The sequence below is a fragment of the Mustela lutreola genome, chromosome 8, assembly GCF_030435805.1.
Source record: "Mustela lutreola isolate mMusLut2 chromosome 8, mMusLut2.pri, whole genome shotgun sequence".
NCBI classification, from domain to species: domain Eukaryota; kingdom Metazoa; phylum Chordata; class Mammalia; order Carnivora; family Mustelidae; genus Mustela; species Mustela lutreola.
This window is the reverse complement of record NC_081297.1, coordinates 82,543,842-82,564,507: the sequence shown is the minus strand read 5'-3', so window position 1 is coordinate 82,564,507 and position 20,666 is coordinate 82,543,842. Positions and strand designations below refer to the sequence as shown.

At 42.1% G+C, this 20,666-nt stretch overlaps 1 protein-coding gene across 1 annotated transcript in view; it reads left to right on the top strand.

Moving 5' to 3' along the window:
• ITPR2 (inositol 1,4,5-trisphosphate receptor type 2) overlaps nt 1-20,666 on the top strand; it is a 502,139-nt gene that overhangs the window by 444,601 nt on the left and 36,872 nt on the right. The window contains exon 55 of the mRNA XM_059185826.1: nt 8,694-8,854. Within this exon, the coding sequence (XP_059041809.1) occupies nt 8,694-8,854 (161 nt within the window). The remainder of the gene's footprint in view (nt 1-8,693; nt 8,855-20,666) is intronic.

The following is a 20,666-nucleotide window of genomic DNA, read 5'->3' as shown; positions in this document are numbered from 1 at the left end:
TAGGAATGAATATGAAAGGTAGTGGTGTGTGGGGGTGGGTGGTAGTTCCAACAGTTGAGTTTGAGAAGAAAAGAAGAAGAAAAAATTTGGAGAGGAATCTGCTGAGCTTGACTTTGGAAATACTGAACTTGCAGTGTGTACTCAGCATCCCAATGGGCCACACCCAGTACAGACGTCTGAGCCCCAGAGAATGAGTCTACACTAGAGAGAGTAACTGGGGAATCCTCCGTCTGTGTGTGGTAGCAAAAGCCAGAGCATGGGGAAAGACATCAGAGGGGCATGAGAAAATGGTGGGGTTTAGAGTGGGAAATATCAGTGTTAAGAGAATGAGGGTCACCCACGTGCACACACACACACACACATACACACACACACAAAACACACAGATCTTCAGTCAGCGTGGTGTGAGGAGAACTAAGAATGTGTGTTACGTGGATATGAGGGGCAGACACAGCCTTGGGAAGAAGGTGATTGGTTATCAACTATTTCAAAGCAGAGAAGCCAGTAACACATTATGCCAAATAGAGCCTTTGAATTTCTCATTCAGGTGATTCAGGATAAAGATGGAGTCCTTTTCATTAGGATAAGTTGCACAACACTGGGGGAGACCTACTGGAAGGAAATGAAGCAGACAAAAAGAGTATTTATAGGTGCAGACTAGATGGAGGGAAGCAAGATTGAGATGGAGCCAAGGAAGATACCACACAATAATTTGGGGATTTGAGGAAGAAAGGCTCTGGATGGAAGAGTGAGTTCTGTGGAGGAAAAGAGGTGCTGCCCTTGAAAATCTTTCTATGTGTCTCATGGTCTTGCTTTTACAGTGCTTCCTCTAAGTCCTTCACTTCATGATCATAGTGACTATTGTGTCAGTGCACAACCTTGGAAGAAAGGGTTCTTTGGGAGAATGTATCAGTTAGATGTGAGCCCCATTTGAGGCCATGATCCTGCCTCTCATAGTCTAACAAGAAAGATGAGAAGCAAAGCAAGCCCAACACTTAAGTACCATTCCTGCTCCTCTAGGCTTTCCCTTTGCTGTCAAAATTCTCCTTGGATTTTCCCAGTTACTTAAAAAAAAGAAAAAAAAAAGAAAAAAAAACCCTTATAACCTGTAAATTCCTTAAAACATCACAGTAACCCTCATCACCACACTGAATGTTTTTCTCAGCTCTCCCCATTAGTTTTCTGCTGACCTTTTCTTCTGCCTTGGATTGCCCATTCTCTCATTCCATCACAAGCCTTCTTCCAACCACTGGATAAGTGGTTCGGATTTTATTATTGCCAAACGTGCAACCACAGGTCCAGCCTCTCTCCAGGCTTTTGTCCTTTGTTTTCAGTTGTTGTCTGACACCTATACAGGCATAACTTTTGGCAGCCAAATCTACCATGTCTAAAAACTGGTGCATCTTCTGTTTTCCTCCTCTGACCTTGCAATTTATTTTGACCTCCATATTGCCATTGATGATATCCCACTGGGCCTTCAGTTTTCTGGGCTGGGAGCTTCTCCATCATTTTTAGCAACTTCTTTTTCTAATTCTAGGTGCACTAGTTACCATCTGCTAATGAATCTGTGTTCCCAATCTCACTCACTTCCTTCCATATATCCCACAGCCACACCTTGGTTTTTCAGGCTCACCTTGGTTCACACCCCAAAATGTTCTGCCCAATGCTGCCAAACTAATTTTTCCAGTTTGAATTCATCATTTCCTTACTCAAAAGTCTATCAATAGTATTGCACAGATTGTAACTCTAAACTTCCAAATTTCCTGGCACATAAGGTACTCCATAGTCAAGCTCCCTTTTTGCCCACCTTTTCACCCAATGTTCCCCTGTTTATACATCAACTTCCAGCCCAACTGCATGACTCATCTTCAACTTAGAGACTCTCCACGTGTTCTCTGTTATGGTGTTTCTATTTGGAATGCCCAAACTCCTAAGCTATTGAACTCCAACCCTCTCTCTAAGGCCAGTTCTAATGCCATTATTACTTGAAGCCTTCTCAGATTCCATTTATCAGCAGCAAACATACCACAGCTTCTAAACTGCTCACATCATACTTAGCAGTATGGTACCATACTTATTTTTTGTTGTCTTACCTCTGTCGGATGGTATACACCATCACATCATAGAAAGGGCTTGGACTTTATGGTTAAGTAAACACACTGGTTCCGTATCCTGGATATTTGATCTTGGCCAAATTTCCTTTTCACCTTGAACTATTGTTCCCTCATCTGAAAAATGGAGAATATATAATGCCATCTTCTGTGGTTTGAGTGAGTATAATTGAGATCATGTGTCTCAAAATTCCTAGCTCAATGCTTGGCTGAGTAAGCCCTCAATGCACATTAATATCCCTTCTTTAAGAGATCCATGTCATATTTATTTTTTATGCTTCCATAGTATGTGTTGAGGACTATTCATAAATATTTGCTTAGTGAATGATTATTCAATAAATCAGCCTAAATTAGCATTGTCTCTATATTTATGTACCTTATAACCTACAAAAGGGAGATAAAGTGGTTAAGTACTGGATTGATGTACACTGCAGACAAGAAAACTAGGTGTACCAATTCCAAGTTATTTTAAAATTTTGTCACATTCAGAGTGTTTTGGTAGCATGCACATTATCACAGAGATATATGGTGATAAATCAGGAGGCTTAAGGAGGAGATATTAGATCAACATGGTCTATTTTCTAGAAGCTTCACATTTATTCAAAAATTTGAGAGGACATTTAGGTAATTTAATCTCAGAGTTAATTTTAATATTATTTTTTACATTAGAACAAATAGTATGCTACAAAGTAAAAGTTTTTTTAAAGTAAAACAAATTTAATATGAACATCTAAAATAAAATAGGATTAAAAAAACAAACAAACAAACTGAAAAGTATTCCCAGGCACTTATAACTGCTAACCTCTGTGACCTCAGCAACATAAAGTTTCTCTACTCTCTGCCCTCAAAGGACCTTTAGCAGAAATATGTGAGAAGCATTATCATAATGTGTATCTAGATATGCATGCATTCCTGGAATTGCTTACCATGTGTAAGATCTAATGCATACCATATACGTTAAAAGATCTTAATTACAAGAATGATTTAGACAGTTGGGATATTTGGGGGTTGTACTAATAGGCTATAGAAGAGTTGTGATCAATTGATAAACGGTTCTTGTAAGAACTGGGCATTACGCTGTGATCCAAAGAGGGGCATCTTACCAAACAGCAGAGGAGAGAATCTCCACGGTAGGAGAGAATTGGCTCCAGTAGCACACGTACCAAGTGACATCCATAGTAGCAGCAGAGGGGGAGGTAGATTCTGTGACAGGCAATGAGAGCAGATGGGATGTTCCTAGCCTTGAAGGCAATGACCAGATGTTTCAGAGTTATGACTCAGAAAACAATTGCTAGTGATCCAGAAGGCAACCATGATAGGGTGATGATTAGCAGATGACAGAACTGAAGCAGTAATCAGAGGAACAAATTGGCACCGGTATCCATATTAATTATTAATTTTGAGTTACCAGAGGCTGAAGGTCCAACCAGAAGGAGATGTTGACAGACCAGTGTGACAAAATACCAAAATGGAGAAAGGATTAATGGTAGTTAGGTGCTTCAAATGAAAGATCTTTCTAGGTGATTTAATAGGAGATAAAGACTATATGGGCGCCTGGGTGGCTCAGTGGGTTAAGCCGCTGCCTTCGGCTCAGGTCGTGATCTCAGGGTCCTGGGATCGAGTCCCGCATCGGGCTCTCTGCTCAGCAGGGAGCCTGCTTCCTCCTCTCTCTGCCTGCCTCTCTGCTTACTTGTAATTTCTCTCTGTCAAATAAATAAATAAAATCTTTAAAAAAAAAAAAAAAAAAAAAAAAAAAAAAAGACTATATGTCAGAGAGAGGCAATGTGTTTTTCTCTTAGTATATTAGCTCTTTATCAGTACTTGTGCCGTAAGGCCATTTATACATTAATTTGTTCAATAGTTACTTACTGAGTAACTTAGTTTTGTTCTTAGTTTTACCAAGTTTTGTTCTACTGCGGTGAAGAAAAAAGGACAAAATTTACTGCCATCATGGAGCTCATTTTTCAGCACACATGCAATGTGTGATGCTAAGGGCTATGCAGAAAAACAGAACTGAGAAAAGGTATGGGAATACCTGGGTGATGGGTGGATGTGTGCCCTCACCTTAGTCAGACTGTGTGGGGAACACAACATAGGTGCAGGATTATTTTTTTCTGAAACCTTTGTGTAGAACACACAGAGTTCCTCTTATTCTTCCTTTCTTTCTATCTTATCATCTCCTCCAATACCCTGGCTTTCATTGTTTATTTTATGTCACTTATCCTTGAATTAGTATATTTATACCTTGACCTCTCTGTTTAAGACAGATTTTTAGCTTTAGATCTAACAACCCAACACTGGTTGTTCTATAGGCATCAGAAATTCAGCACTTCCCCAATCAAATGTATCTTCCCTCCAAAGTCTCTTCCTTCTTTTTTGTTTTTCTTTGCTGTACTGATATTACCATAAATTCAATCACTCAGGTCAGGAACTTTAGGGTCATTCTTGATTCCTCCTAAATCTGTCCCTCTAATTGGACATCAAGCCCTCTTAAATTTTCATCCAAAAACTTCTCTTCAATCTCTCCCTCTTTTTCATTTTTTTTCAATTATTCTGTCAATGTTAGTTGAATGCCTACTGTTTTCCCAATACTAAGCCAGGTGCTAATACAAAAATAGATCAGACAGTAAAGTGTAGAAGCTACGATAGACATAGATAAATTTTCATAGCAAAGTGTTATGGGCACAGGAAGGATCCACCAACTCTGTGTTTGTGTAAGTCACTGGTAGTTGAGCTGGGTCTTGAGGAAGGAATACCTGTAAGGCAGGAAAGAGAGGAGGTAGAGACATAGAATTTTCCAATCTATCCAGAGTTTAGAGAATGGTGAGAATGTCCCAGTCGTTCTAAGAAATGTGTACAGAGTAGATGGTCAGAGTATGAATTCAAGGATGACTTCAGGTTCCCTGGTTGACAAGGACTTTTTTAACAGAGGTGAAGAAGAGCTAAAGAAACAAATTTGGTGAGCTGAGTTTGACATGCTCATAAGTGAGCCAGGGGGATTCACCTAGAAGACAGCTAGAAATAGAAACAAGTTGACAAGAAAGGTCAGTGCTGGGGCTGCCTCACCAGCACAATGATGGTTGAAACCGTGGGTATGGCCAACAAAACTTAGAGAGCAAGAACCAGTGGAGATGAAAGACAACCAGTTCCCTGCCTTTACACCCCCCACTACTCTAGTCCCCTGGTCTCCCCACTCTCAGCCTCTACTCCCAGTCTTCTTCTAAATCCCACCACAGGAAGTTAGCTGAAGCACCGCTCTGAACGGACTAGTCTCCACTCAGAGGCCTTCAAGATAAAGTGCAATCTCCATAGCTTTGCATTTAAAGCTCTTTACAGTTAAAAATAAAAATAAAAATAAGTAAAACTCTTCATAATTTGTGCCAAATGTACCTTGACATCTTAATTTCCAAGTGTTCCCTTTGGAGGAACTGACCAACCCCCCCGCCTCCCCCCAAACAGGTCATCCACTTTGATCTGTAGCTTTGCCCTGCCATTGCCTTTGCCCAGAAGGCCAAAGAACATGGCTTTAGAGCTAGAAATGTTTTTGTTTAAATACGGACTGACTTCTTCACTAACAAGAGGTGTTAATTTGTGCAATTTATTGAATTCCTCCGAATCTCTTTCCTCACATACTGAAAGGTCAGATTGGATTATTGTAATTATAAGAGCCTATTTAAACATCTTTATGTTGTTGTTGGCACAGATAGGTGCTCAATAAAAATTAGCTAGCTTTTATTACCGTTCATCTCTTTTCCACTTGCCATTATCCTGTTTCAAGGCTAGACACTTAAAGCTTGACACCTCTTTTAAACCTTTTGAAATGTACCTCGTCACAGTTCTTATTGTCCTTCTCTGTGTTTCCTTGGCAGTTTATACCACTTCAGGATATAATGCAAGCTGTCTGTTTCCTCTAGCATATTACAGATTACCTGATAGTAGACACATTATTTTATAGCCCTATGTACCTTGCAATAGGAATGTAATTGTTTGAACTGAGTTCTGGAAATATCTACTTTAACATTCTCTCTCTCCCTCCTTTTAAATAGTCTAACCTCTTGAGGAGCTGCCAACATTGTTTTCCAAAGTAGCTGCCTCCTTTCACATTCCTACTGGCAGGATACGAGGGCCCCAGTCCCTCCACAGCATCACCAAGATTTGTTATTAATCTGTATTTGATTATAGTCACCCAAGTGGAATAACATTTTATTAGTGAAATATTCTTAATTCATTCCATAAATACTGTATTCAGGGCTGACTGTGAACCGGACACCCATGTTAACTATTCGGACCAGTGGTGGAGAAAAGAGACAAATGTATCTGCTCCTGGACACAATAAATAATAAACACAGAAAGTTCTTCTCTAAGCTCCTGGATAAAATGGTGTTCCTTTCTTCTGTACTGATTAGCAGGCAGGCTTCTCCTCACACCATTGTGTTTACTTTTTTATCTTAGACACACAGTCCAGTTTAATGGAGCGATGATATGGCTATGTTCATTCTGTGAGGAGGTGATAAGCACTCTAGGAAAAAGAGCATAAAAGAGAAAGAGTGATTGAGGTGCTGGCAAAAGGGAAGGGGCAGGTTGTAGGACTAAATAGGGTGGTCAAGTTAAGCTACAGGGAGGTGAGGTTTGAGCAAAAGCTTGAAGGTGAACAAGTCAGTCAGAGAGACACCAGAGAGAAGAGCGCTGTGGGCAGAAGAAGCGACCAATCCCAAGGCCCTGAAGCAGGAGTCTGCGTGCCAGGAGCAAGGAGGCCAGTAGGGGAGTTGACAAAGGAGAAGAGAGAGTGAGAGACAAGGTCAGAGAGGCTATAGGGCCAACTCACTTCGACTTTAGCAAACCAATATTACACGGAACCTACTTAGACTCAACAATTGGTCGTTATTCATCTGAACTTCAAACTTAACTTGGCATCCCCTGAGCACCTGTATTTTATCTGGCAACCCTACTCAGAGGCCATCGTAAGGCCTTTGACCCTTACTCTGAGTTGGTGGAGAACCACTGCAGGGTTCGGAACGGAGGAGAAACACCATCCTGCTTCGGGTTTTGAAGTTTCTCAGTGGCCGCTATGTTGAGTATAGGCCACAGAGAGTAAAAGTGGAAACAGGGAGGCCTGGAAGGCCATCGCAGTAGCCCAGGCGAGAGACGATGAAGGCTCAGATGAGAGCCGCAGCTGCGGAGGTGAGGAGAAGGGACCAGATTCTTGGTATTTGCTGAAGGCAGAGCCAAAAGGATTTCAACATGAATTGGATATGGGTGAGAGAAAGAGCGGATCCAAGGATGACTCCTCGGGTTTTGGCTTGAACAACTGGAAGACTAGAGTTGCCGTGGAATGAAGAGGAAGACTGTGGGTGGAGCAGTTTTGGGGAAGAGTATGGATTTTATTTGGGCCATGCTGAGCTGATGATGGGTCAAATAAGACGAGGCGTCACTATCAGCCAGCGAATTTTATGGTATTTTCCATTAAAACAGCCAATAATATAATTTAAATCTGTCCACTAGGGACATATTTTTTTTCTTTTTACTTATTGTACTTTGTATCTTGTTATTTAAAGGGTCTTCTTTGTTCCTGAATGGTTTTTTAAAAATATGCTTAGGAGGGACGCCTGGGTGGCTCAGTGGGTTAGGCCTCTGTCTTCAGCTCAGGTCATGGTCTCAGGGTCCTGGGATCAAGCCCCCCCTGCATCGGGCTCTCTGCAGGGATCCCCACCCCCACCACCGCCTTTGTGATCTTTGTCAAATAAATAAAGCCTTTTTTAAAAATATGCTTAGGAAAGAAGAGCTGGGATTGGAATTCAATTTCCTAGTTTCTTCTCCAGTATCTGAACTGCAAAACCAGACTGTATCCCAACACCCCATTTTACTTGGCAATCAAATTCACTTTTCCATAGATGTTTTTCTCCATCTCCATTCATTTTCTTTCATCCACTCTTCAACCCTTGAGAGAAAGGAATCTTACTATGCAGAACCTCTCCTCGGTGTCCTTCCAGCAGCTGAAAATCTGCCCTGGATATTGAACAGACCATCGCCTCCTTAAAATGCCAGGAACACAGTGGTCTAAAAGGCTGGAGCCCTTACTCACCAGGAGCAAAGATCACTGTGGACGTTGGCTTACCCTTCACTGATTACAAGTGGTTTTCAAGATGACTCTCTCTGCTGCCTCTCCTCTTTTTACCCAAGTTCCTGGATAAAATAACATTTTTTTTTCCTGTCCTGATTAGCAAGTGTGCCTTTTATTGCATGACCATTTTTACTTCTTTTTCTTAGACTTGTGGTCCAGTTTAATTGGACAGTGTTGACATGGCCATATTTAAAATTATCTGCAAATTTTACAACGGTAACAGGACTATGCATCTCCAAGGATCCATTTGGGGGGTGGAGGGGTAGGAGAACATTACTTTGGAAGCAATCTACAGGCTCTGGAGGTCTTGTGTCCTATGCTGTTTTGGATCATGACATTCTAAATCAGCACACTCACGGAAAGCCTTTATTCACAGAATTGTGATGTCTTTTTTTTTACACTAAGAAGTGAGTGCTGATGAACTGACAAATTACATACGTTGTGCTCTCTGTGTTTTGCAGGACTTGAGAGGGACAAGTTTGATAATAAAACGGTTTCATTTGAGGAGCACATCAAGTCAGAACACAATATGTGGCATTATTTGTACTTCCTCGTCCTGGTGAAGGTTAAAGACCCAACTGAATACACTGGACCTGAAAGTTACGTGGCTCAGATGATCGTGGTAAGTGATGAGAGTGTTTGAACCTATGACTACGTTGCCTGTGTGTGCTCTCCCCTTCTCTACCCTGCCCTTCTCCCAAAACATAGACGTTCTCCCAGTCATTTTGTTAACGTCTAAACAGGACTGTCAGTCACTGAAGAATCTTCATGCTGCCTAAATCACTGGACTTCTTGGTTACAGACAGTAAATTGAAGTCTTAAGTGCACAGAGGATATTTACTGAAAAATTCCCTGGTACCATCTCAGTTCCGACTGTCATCTTCTGACCTTGTGTCATTGCTCGTGTCTCAGTTTTCCAAATCTAGAACTTTCCCATTGTCAAATGGGAACAGAAGAGTCATACTCTAAGAAATTCCTTGTATTTCAGAAATCAGGAGTTTAAGAATAGTGTTTGGTCTCAGTGGGAGAACACTGGCGTTCTGTCTACATACAGTTTGGGTTGTTGCTGACGATTGGCACTGATTCTGCCATACCTACTTGCTTCTAACTCCTTAGTAAGATCGGTTGCAGAGGCTATGGTTGTCCATAATTTGGCCTTTCTTCTGTTTTACAGAAGAAAGGCCAAATTATGTATATTAAAATTATGTATATTAAAATTAAGTGGCTTAAAGAGAAGTCAGAGTTACATTAGTGTCATAATGCACATTTAGTATCAATGCATCTGAATTCAATGCCTATATTCTTATAATAAGCACGCTGTATGTTGGACTTTCTTTCTCAAAACCATTCTTACAAAACTATTTGAGAGTGAAGCTTTAGAAGAGGCAAGCTCCTCCTTGCATCCTGGTCCCAGGGTAACATGTAGTCAGCACCAAGTGCTGAAGCTGTGGGAGAGCCAGATGACGGTAGCTCTGAATCCTTCCTTCTGGAAGCTGGACATGCCTGTAGGAAGACATAAACTATAGAGGGAGCAACCAAAGACTATGTTTGGCAGGTAACATATTAGTAAGAGCAAGTTAACATTGCAGTAATGTATCTCATCTGACAATATTTATGTGTCACAGGAGAGCTACATGTAAATTGAATTTTTATTGCTAAGAATTTTTCATGTTATTTTTCTTTTTGACTTGTGTCCACTGTAAGTTGTTCTTTTTTTTTTTTTTTCCTTTTTTAAGATTTTATTTATTTATTTATTTGACAGAGAGAGAAAGATCACAAGTAGGCAGAGAGGCAGGCAGAGAAAGAGGGGAAGCAGACTCTCTGCTGAGCAGAGAGCCCGATGCGGGGCTTGATTCCCTGACCCCAAGAACATGACCTGAGCCAAAGGCAGAGGATTAACGCACTGAGCCACCCAGGCGCCCTTATAAGTTGTTCTGTGTGTACGGAAGTTTGCATCCTGCCATGAAGTTGTCATTATTTATGGGACAGTGGGCAGAACTTAATATTGTTTCTTTTTTTTTTCCCCATGTTTCCTTTTCTGCCCTCTCTCCCATCTACATTAGGGAAAAAGGTAATCATTTTGAAGATAGGGATTCATAGCCATTATTTAGACATTCTTGATCTCAAGATGCCCAAGGACCATCTTTGTGAAATAGTTTGCATCTGCTTGCTGGGGAAAAACACATAGAATGTTATGTTTAAAATGTAACTTCACATTGCTGTATTTTATCAAAGTTTGAGTCAATTGAATGAATACATATTTACTGGGCATCTGTTGCATCCCTTGGACTGAAAGATTTTGGGGAAAACTGAGGAGTCCGACACCTTCCCTCTCTGCCAAGGAATCTGGAGTTTAATAAGAGGGAGAGGAGAAAAACAAGCCAAAAGTAGAATAGGCGAAATTCCGCAAGAGTGGACAAATGAAAATCTGCGAAGGCTTAAGGATACAGAGTGACATCCAGCTGAGAGGTGGTGGAAGGGAAATGTTGGGGGGGGTGTTGGGGGCAGGGTAGGATTTGTGTAGATTTGTGTAGATTGGGGCTGTCTGTGGGATTAAGACTGATTACCAGTAAGAGGGAGCAGCCCAAACAAAGACATAGAGATGGAACACTCAGACACCCAGGGGGCATTGGCCCAGTTTCGCTGATATATAGTCCACTTGTAAAGAAGCTCTGAGACATAGGATAGAGAAAGTAGGTTGGAGTTTTGGTGGTAAGTGTCAGTTTGGGTTATCATTTCATCAGGAATGGGAAGCCACTGAACGGTTTCACTGTGGGAATGATGTGGCATAGGACAGTAGTCAGGCCATGGTATGTAGGCTGGTTGGGAGAGGGGAAAGATGAAATCAGAGGTGGTATTTGGCCGTTGATGAGATTAGGAGTAGGGAGGATCAGGAGAGGCAGTAGACTACAAGATGAGGCCAAGACACCTGACGTTGTGAGCCTGGTCATTGGGAGAAAGGTGTTGTATCAGTTACAGAAGGTCTTCTGAAAGAGGAAAGGCTGGTCAGAGAAGAACACTTGTTGATTTCGAAATGAGTCTAGAAGCTGAGTCATAAATCAGGAGGGTCAGGGTAGTGACAACACCACAAGCCTTTGAGCCAGGAAGATCTGGGCTCAGATCTTAGCTCTGTCACTTACTTGCTGTGTGGTCTGGGATATCTTGGATCAGTCTTTGAACCTATTAGGGCCTCTGCCTCCTCATCCAAAGGGAAGATTGGTGTGAGATAAGTGAGATGATCCTTTTAACGTGGATAGCACAGTGGAGGTACTTGGGAACTGACAGTTTTCACTGTGACTGTCTACATGAAGTGACAGGTGAAGCCATCAGATTAGGAAGAGAGGGGAGAAGAGAACATGTGTAAAAAAGAAAGGAAGAGAAAGCCCAAGACAGAACCTGGGGGATCCCCCGCTCAGGAAAAAGAAGAAAGACAAGTAAAAGAAGTAGAAAGGAAGACATTAAAAGAGGCAAAAGGGGAACCAGGATGTGGAGTGTGTCAAAAGCCAAGAGATGAGCCTCGCAATGTCAGAGTTTCAACAGCATTAATTGCTGCAGGGAGGGCATGAAGAAGAGGCTGGTCAAACAGAGCCTTTGGGTTTTGTAATAAGGAAATCACCAGGTGGCTTTTACCACAAGACACATCTTTCACCTTAGCATGAAAACCAGCCTTTGGCCGAGCACCTGTGCTTGAATTTTTAAGGATCCATGTCATTCCATGTTTCTCCCCTTCCTATGCCGTCAGCTCTCTCCAGAACCGTGACGGGAGGGAGGAGCCCTCCCCAGCTTATTCCAATATAAACTGTCTCATTGTCATCCAAGCAGGCCATGGCCAAGACAGCAGGCACCGTTTCTGAATTTCAATGGCCAGGAGAAGGAAGAGTGAAATTATTAAGCTCAGGACGGATGGAAACAAAAAGTCATTTACACAGAAGAGTGCTCACTTACTGGAAGAGCCTTTTTGGGAACATTTCAAAAAGTCTGTAGCTAATGAATCCAAATTAGAAAATCTGTTACTCCAAGCTCTGTGGAGATTATGGCCTTAAGTCCTGATCCTCTGAGAGGAAGAGAGAGAGAGGAGGAGAGAGAGGGATTGGGATTTTAAAGCACAGAGCAAGTTGAAGCAAGTCAGTTCAAAGACTATATATTTTCTCTCTCCAGCCCAGAGGCAACTACTCTCAACAGTTTGGAAAGAAACCTTACACACATTTCCTTACCACTTTTATTTTTGCTCCTTAAAAATAGCTTCATTTACCAAGTTGATTTAAGTGCTTGTTTATCAGTAGAGCTTTGAAAGCAGCTTTAAATTCCTCATAATTGATGTACCTTTTAGCCTAAAGGATTTATGCAAAAGAAAATGAGGAAGTTCCTCATATTCATGAAACAACTCATCTGAATTCCACTACCCTGTTTAAGTGCAGCTGATTTGTACTTCAGACCCTTAGGAAGGGCTTCCTGCCTTATGCTGGCATGAGGAAAAGGAGAACATAACAAGTTTGGGGCATGTTTCTCCCCTCGGTGTGTTTTTCCACCTCTAGTGCTTCACTTGATTACTAGGTCAATAAGGAGTATTTATATCGATATGCATGGAATCATACATTGTAAATAAATTGATTTCTAGAGGTTAGAATCTAAGGAAATATACTCGTGCCTCCATATCCATTCAGTAATAGGATCAAGACTCTGAAATGTGAAGAGAAATTGAAATCTTTTTTCCCGGGCCTTCAGAAGCTCAGCTAAGCTGGTTGAGTATCAGCCACTGTCCAGGTACCTGAATGAATACAAAGCTACTTCTGGGATATTGTTAGGGGAGATGTGAGTTGATCAAGGCGTTTGGGAAACATATTTTCCCCTGGCAAGCGGACCCTCATCTTTGATAAGAGAATTGATATTTTGAGCTTGTATTTATTGGGAACAGAAAATGAGAGAGGAAAAGGAAGGCCCATGCTGGAAAGGAAAAACCATGAGAGGGAATCCAATAAACCGGAAGAAAGGGTATAAAAGGATAAATCTTCTAGCCTGTACTAGTAATGGCCTTTGAGCATCACTAAGCCCTTTTGCTTCTCCCATTACCCAAAGGATGATGACTGGGGAGGAAAAAACAAAATTGAGATCATTAGAAAAAAATGCCCAAGGCTTTTAGATGTTTCTCTAACATTTTGAGGACATTTTCCGATTTTCAGTGTTCATTTGCTATGATAGGGTTGGGGCCATCACGGATATTTATGACTTAATTTGGCGAACAGTAGGATCAAAACAAAAGGTGCCCATAAGACAGGTATTGTGCCCGTTCAAAGACCTGCTACCTTATACCTGTGTGCTCCGCTGTGCTAGGCTGTCACCGAGACTCTGGCTGGCCATGCCACCTCCCCCCCACCCCCACCCACCGCCAGGACCATCGGTTTCTGAGGATCACTTCCTCGTTTTAGTACAGGGTTCTTTTAAGCTCTTCTATTTACCCGACTCCTGTCCGGTGTCCCGCTATCATGGTGATGTCTGCTAGGACAATTTAACTCATGGTTTGGTTAACATAATAATCATCTTGACATAAAAAAGAGTTGTGAGTTTCTTGAAGGCCATAACCAGGAACAGCACAGCCCTTTGTTCTCTGTAATAGGAGAGCAGGTAATATCTGTAATATGCCTTAAAAGCAATTTGATAAACAGTGAGTGCTTCCTGTCTCCTAGCAGCTGTTTATGGGTTTGATACAGAAGGCTAAGTAAGAAATAGTCTCTTTCCCCCAGGAAGTTCGACACATTTATTGAATGAATAATAAAATAACTAGAAATTAACAAATGAATTTTTTTTCTTAGCCCTCTGGTAATTGGAGATAATTTACAGAAAGATATGTGACAATAGCTGCAGGAGTTTAGAACATGAATTTCTCATTAGTCCAATGTCATCTTTTCCCCTCTTTTTAAAATTGGAAGATAAAGATGCAGCAGGAAGGGGTAGGCCACCTGAACCAAATAGAAGGAATGCGGTATTAGAAATCACGTGGCTGATTTGAGAGCCACTTTCATCCCCTCTTGCCGTCTTTCTCAAGCCCAATCCCCCCACATTCATGCCTACATCCCAGGAGAGGGCCTGAGCCTGCTCCTGGCCAGGGGCACACATGTGCAGTGGAGGGTTTTTACAGTGGAATTCACCCTAAAGAATAAATTCTTTCTTGCAATCATCTGTTGAGATGTCTGAAAGAGAGGGATGGTCCTTTCAATGAGATAGAAATCTAGTCACCAAAAAAAAAAAAAAAAAAAGAAATCTAGTCACCCCTTATTTCAGCTCCAGAAGGGAGGAAAAGAACTAACAATTTTCCAGATTTTCTCTGTGTCTAGAACCCCCAATCAGCCTTGTTTATAGTTAACCCAGGTTTCGAGCAGGAACTGTTGGATGGGGAGATGTTTGGGCTCCTGAAAGACATCGAGTCTTCAAGGATTTGTACGCGCCCCTCCTCTGTTAATTTGCCGACTTAATTTCTGTATTATTGTTATGTGTCATAACTATGAAATTATATGTCCTGATTCTATTGTTTCTAATTTATGCTAATTGTGTAATTGGATCTAATTAAGCCAATTATGTAACTGCTCAATCTTTAAAACCTAAAACTTCAGAACTTCGTAAGACACTGTTAAAATTGTTTACATTTCAAGACAAACCAAGGGGGTCTTTGCAGCTCGGAATGCACAATTAAGAAGTAAAAGTATATACTGAAGGAGATACCACCTTTCTTTCCATATTTTTAGTCCAGACATGTGTCTTCAATTGAAGAGGGATCCTTTTCGTTTCCCAGCCCTGGATTTCATTGTCACTGTGAGGTCTTTCTACATTATTCTAATTTCTTATTCCATATGCATATATAATATTTATGAATTACCACATTTAACCTGATTCTCCTCTTCTTTTTAGTTTGTAAAAACAGAGATAGAAATGGTAAGTACTTCCCAGGGGGGGCTGTACACAGAGGGTAAAGGACTGGGGCCAAATCGTGTTTGAATGAGCTTTGTGGAGGGGAGTGCGACTGGGAACAGAGACGAGAGCCTGAACTCTTCAGACAGGGAATCTGCTGGCAGCCAGGGGATAGTTCTCCAGGCTCAAAAAGCCAAAACCTGGCTTTTGTTAGTGTTTCTAGTCAGTGCTGAACCGAAGGAGTAAGCTGAGGTAATCGATTCTGAAGTTTAACTTCTTAGGATTTCCGTTGACACGATGGGTGACTTCTCCCCTCTGCACTTCGCTTTACCCATCCATGAAGCAAGTACGACCAGCCAATCCACACTAAGAACAGAACTGACTGAATGTGGCTGGTCCCGGGAGGCCTCCTGCTGTCCGGGACCCTGTCCCTGTGGTTGCTGGACTGAGGGTGAGGGAGGGGAGGGTTCCAGGGTCCCAAGGAAAACACCTGAGCAGAGAAGGCTGCAGGGTTCTAAGGAGAGAGGAGCATTTGGAGGGCTGGGACAGTGGCTCATTCAGCAGCTAAGAAATATTGTAGTAGTCTTAGCAACTAGTACAGTCATATCTATGTGTCCCAGCTGAGTGTTGGCCGAGGACATAAGAAGACTTTCCTTGCAGAGTTGCTATGAGGACCAAAGGAACTCACGAGCACTAACCACCCTACCACTGATATAACTGATGTTTGATGAGTGCTGACTCTGTGCCAGGTGCTGTGCTAAGTGTCTGATGTGTGTCCTCTCTTTTATGGCCCTGGGAGGCACTCTGCTAAGACTGTGGCCATCCCGCCCATGAGGAAGCAGGCTTAGAGAGGACTGATGACTTGCCCAAAGTTGCACAGCCAGTGGAAAGGCACGCCGTGTCTGTAATGTGCCCGGCACATGCAAATGGTCACTAAGTGCTCTGTTTTTATCTGATGCCATGTGGTGTCCAAAGCTAGAAGCCATGCTTCCTTTGAGAGCAGGCCAGGCCGGCTGCGCAGCGGGCCTGGTGCTCTGCAGACAGTGGGAGGTGGAGGGGGAACTATACACATTCCGTCCAGTGCAGGGAGTGGACCTGGGCGGGAGACAGGAAGTCAGCTGACGGCCCTACAGTTGCAGGAAGGCCTGAGAGGAATTCAAATAGGAAAAATGTGCTCATTCAGAGCTGGGTGGCAGCTGCAAGCTTCTTACAGTGATTTGAAGGATTGCAATTATAATTACTACAATTGCAAGCAAGAAAGACAGAGGCCGCAGGATATTTCAATTTAATTTGGCAAGAATTTGCCAGGGAGCGCTGTGCACAAGGCACCGATCAAAACAAGAGTAAAACTTGGTCACTGGCCTCACAGAACCACAATTTGATAGAAAAGACAGCTACTGTCGCTGGAAACAATAGCGTACATCAGAACTCTGGTGAGAGGTCAAGTAGACGTACCCACACACAGCATCTGGAGAAATCTCAAACGGTGCTGTTCTGCCCCTGCCTGAAACCCTTCCAGTGGTACTTGGAACAAGAGCCACACTCTTTCGCGTGGCCCCTTATGCCATCTGGCCCAGCCTACTTCACCAGTCTTGCCTCATTCCACCTTCTTTAGCCAACTACAGTTCAACGACGTTGGCTCTTTTCTGGGAAATTCGCACATCTTCCCTGGCCAGAGCCTTGGCACAGAGCTGCCTGCTCTTTGCAGTTTCTGTTCCTAACTCTTTCCATGCCTGGCACCTTCCCCGACACCCTCATTCCAGTTACTTCTCTCCTGTCACCCTTTCGAGCACCTAAATTAATCTGACCCTAATATTGTTTTTATATGTATTGATGTGTTTATTCCTCTCTACAATGACATCAGTATTTACACACCTGGTTTGATCATCACAGTATTTCCAGCACCTAAATTCACGCCCAGCATGCTGAGTGTAGATTTGTTGGGCAGAATGAATAAGATGTGGAACCGCTGGGGCACAGATGTCACAACAAGTCTTTGTGGCTGAAGAGACTGGGGGCAGTGACATGGAGAAGATGATGAGGAGAGTTGGACCTTGAAGAGGATTTTGACAGAAGGGATAGAAGGGAATATATTCCAGACAAAGTGTTTATCTTAAAGGGAAAGCATGCACAGCCAAGAAGACAGGAAACAAAATTTATGATATGTGCCAGCAGCTTTGCATGTTATTTAATTACACCCATTTTATGGAAACTGAGGCTCAGAGAAGTTCATTACTTATCCAAGGTGCTTGACAAATAAGTGCTTGAACCAGGACCCAGCTACAAATTGTTGGGGGGCCAATAGCTATGATTTTTACCTTTATGCTATGTTTCATCTACTGAAGAATCAGGCAAAACTTGACTAAGATCAATTATTATGTGAAACAAGTGTTGGAGAAAAGGTAGGGGGAAAAGACCAAAATCAAAAGACCTCTTTGAAAGAAGGAAAGGATGTCTCTGATATTTTAAGGAATTAGAATTCTTACACTCTCAGTTGAGATATGAAGTAAGATGCCTTAAAAATGCAGCCAATAAATTACTTCCCATTGGTGAAAAGTTTGCTGGTCAAACAAACACAGGCACTGGGCTGCCTAGGGTTGAAGGCTGAGCTTCCTTCAGAAGCTTTGGTGAAACCTGCAACAAAGGAGAGATGATGGCTTAGTGCAGTGGCAAAACACACCAGGGAGCGGACAGCCTGGGAAGGAAGGCTTCCTAAGGCAGTTGGGCCTGTGTAGAGAAAGAGTGGGGCTAAGCAAGGGGACAGGAGGTAAAGGAGCCACCAGATCCAGATCACAAGGGCCTCTTGCTTGGGAGTCTTTACTCTATCCTGAAAGCTAATCCTTCAGAAATCTTAAACCAAAGAGACAAGGTCAGGCGTGGATATTTAGAAAGCATGTTCCATGGGAGTGAGAAATGGATACGAGGGGACCATCGAAGAGCAAGAAAATGAGCAGGTAGAATGAGTTCATTACCCAGGAGCCATGAGGAGGACTGATGTGAAATGCCACTGGAGACTGGGAAGAAATGGCGGATGTGAAGGCGTGTAGGCAGAGGATTTACTGAAGGCAAGGGGGAGGTGGTGGTTCAACCTAAATCGTGGGGGTTCCACAGGAGTAAGCCGGAGAAAGGTGATAATTTCAGCATGCCTCATAGTGTCCAAGTGCCTAGGTCCAATTTGGGTTTCCAAGTGCATATGACCAATAAGAAACTGAATACGTGGTTCTGGAATTCTGGCGAGAAGTCTAAAATGGACAGACCACTGGAAAAGATAAACTATCACAAATATAAGATTTCAGTCTTCTTTGATCACTAGGATGCCCCAGGAGCATCAAACAGTGCCTGGTATATAGTAGATGCTCAATAAAAATTTATTAAATGAGTATAAATATTTATTAAGTCACTAGAGAACACAGGATACATGACATTACTGATTAGGACAAGGCTAATTAAGGGATACTACGTAGAGTGAGTAAGTCAGAAAAAGCATGCCCTTAGCCTAAAAGATAAAGAGGTATAACTATTAATTAACATGAATAATTACCAATGATGATGATGATGATGATATCAAGAGTCTTCCACACAGATTTTACTTAACAAAAAGTAGAAACTCCAGAAAGGAGAAAACAGTTTTCATAGGACTCTAAAGGAAGATTTTAACTTCTCATCAGCAGGTGAACCTAGAAGTGCTTTGGTCAGCTTTTGGAGCTCCTAACATTGATTAAGATGCTTTAGTATGGAATTATGTTGCAAACCCAAATGTTTACAGCAAAATGATTTGGATTTTGTTCAACATCCAGAAGCCTCTTTGAAATGGTGACCCATCCTAAGTTATTTATTTTGAACTTACAAAGGGGTGCTCCCATCTCCGATTCTCATAAACTTAATAAAAGGATTTCTTCCCACTGTGCTGAAGAAAATTCTTGTTTCCCAGTCCTACTCATTACTGTAAGATCTTGTTCAATTCTCAGTTGGCTTTCTGGAATAATCATGTGCACATTGTTAGGACTGATACATTTTATTCAGAAATACTGGCTTTCTTCCAGAGAGCAACAGATACCATCAAAATGTAAGTTGTGGGAATGAGAACTATATACCGTAAAGCCACGTGACTTCTGTCTAGTGGATTTTAATAGACTAGCCATTGCCCAGGCCATGTCATGAGTCATTAGCGGAGATGGTAATTAAGCTCTTGTGTTAGGTAAGGTTATCAGGCAAGCCAATTGCCATGGGGTCTTGGACTAGTTTTAGCTAAGGGAACTCCTGAAAAATAAGTGCTGAGCTTTACAAAAGTGATTCAGCTCTTGTATGACTTGTCATTAATGTCATGTTAGTGGAGTCTATTGCCTTTTGGGGGATTTAGAGATCAAGGGGTTTTGACGCAAGAATGGTGGCTGAGGTAGGTTACCTCAGCTCTCTGAGTCTGTTTCCTCATCTGTAAAAGGATGTAGTATTCTTTAGTAAGATTCTTGTATGGTTTAAACAAAATCCTATATATCCTAGTGCCTAACATGATGTCTGGCTCAGGGTTATTGCTCAGTAAGTTTTTGGTCTTTCAACTTCTACTTAAAATATTTAGCTACTTAATAACAGTTCAATTAAATGCAACTTTGCAGATTCAGAGCATTCTTAAGCCTTTTAATGTTCAAATCACATTACTGATTCTGTATAGTGGTCCTCTTAGGGGTTAGGCAATGGCCAACTTGCATTCATTCATTGAACACTTACTACCTGCTGTGTCCCAGACACTATGCTAGCCCCTGGAAAGGGGGACAGAGGACATCAAGACAGGCATGGCCTGTCACAGAGCTTCCTGTTCAGAGCAGAAGGCAGATCCTAAAAAGCCCCCACTGTTGTTACATAGTCAAGTAAGTGTCACCACTAGGACAGATGGTGCAGAGGAACCTTCCTCTCTTGTGGCCTGACTCAAACTCCAGCCCATTTGCCACCTGTTTCTTTGTTAACCCAGAAGTCAAGAGCTCACTTAACCTATTTCAATTGCTTGAACCACTGATGAATCCATCTGAGCTTTACAAGTGATGTTAGGACAGATCTTCCCGCAGAGTATGGTGAGATAGTGCCAGGAGTGTCACCAAGAGCACATGGGGACATTGTGAAGGGAAGCTGTAGGAGTTGCCATTGAGTCAGAACAGAGATTGTATAAGAACAGATTTTACCTCCCTTACTTAATATGCTCACCCCAGGGGATGGGAAGGACACGCTTTGCCTTTTTCTTGGCTCTGTGATGGGAACAACAAAGGAAGTCAATTTCATTTTCCAAAGAGTGTCTTCGAGCTCCTTCAGGTGAAGAACTTGCTGCACATTTCAGTCATTCAATCACCTTTTCTGTCTCTTTCAGCATTGGAAAAAGTCCCTGTGAAAGCACACACATTTTGTTTTAGATAAAATATTCTAGCTCTCTAAGTTTCCTTCTGCACTGGTGTACTGCTGTCATGATGAACTCTCAAGAAAGGTTTCAAAATGTTTCTGTTGCTCTGAGATTATTGATTAGCATCTCAAATGCAGCTGACATT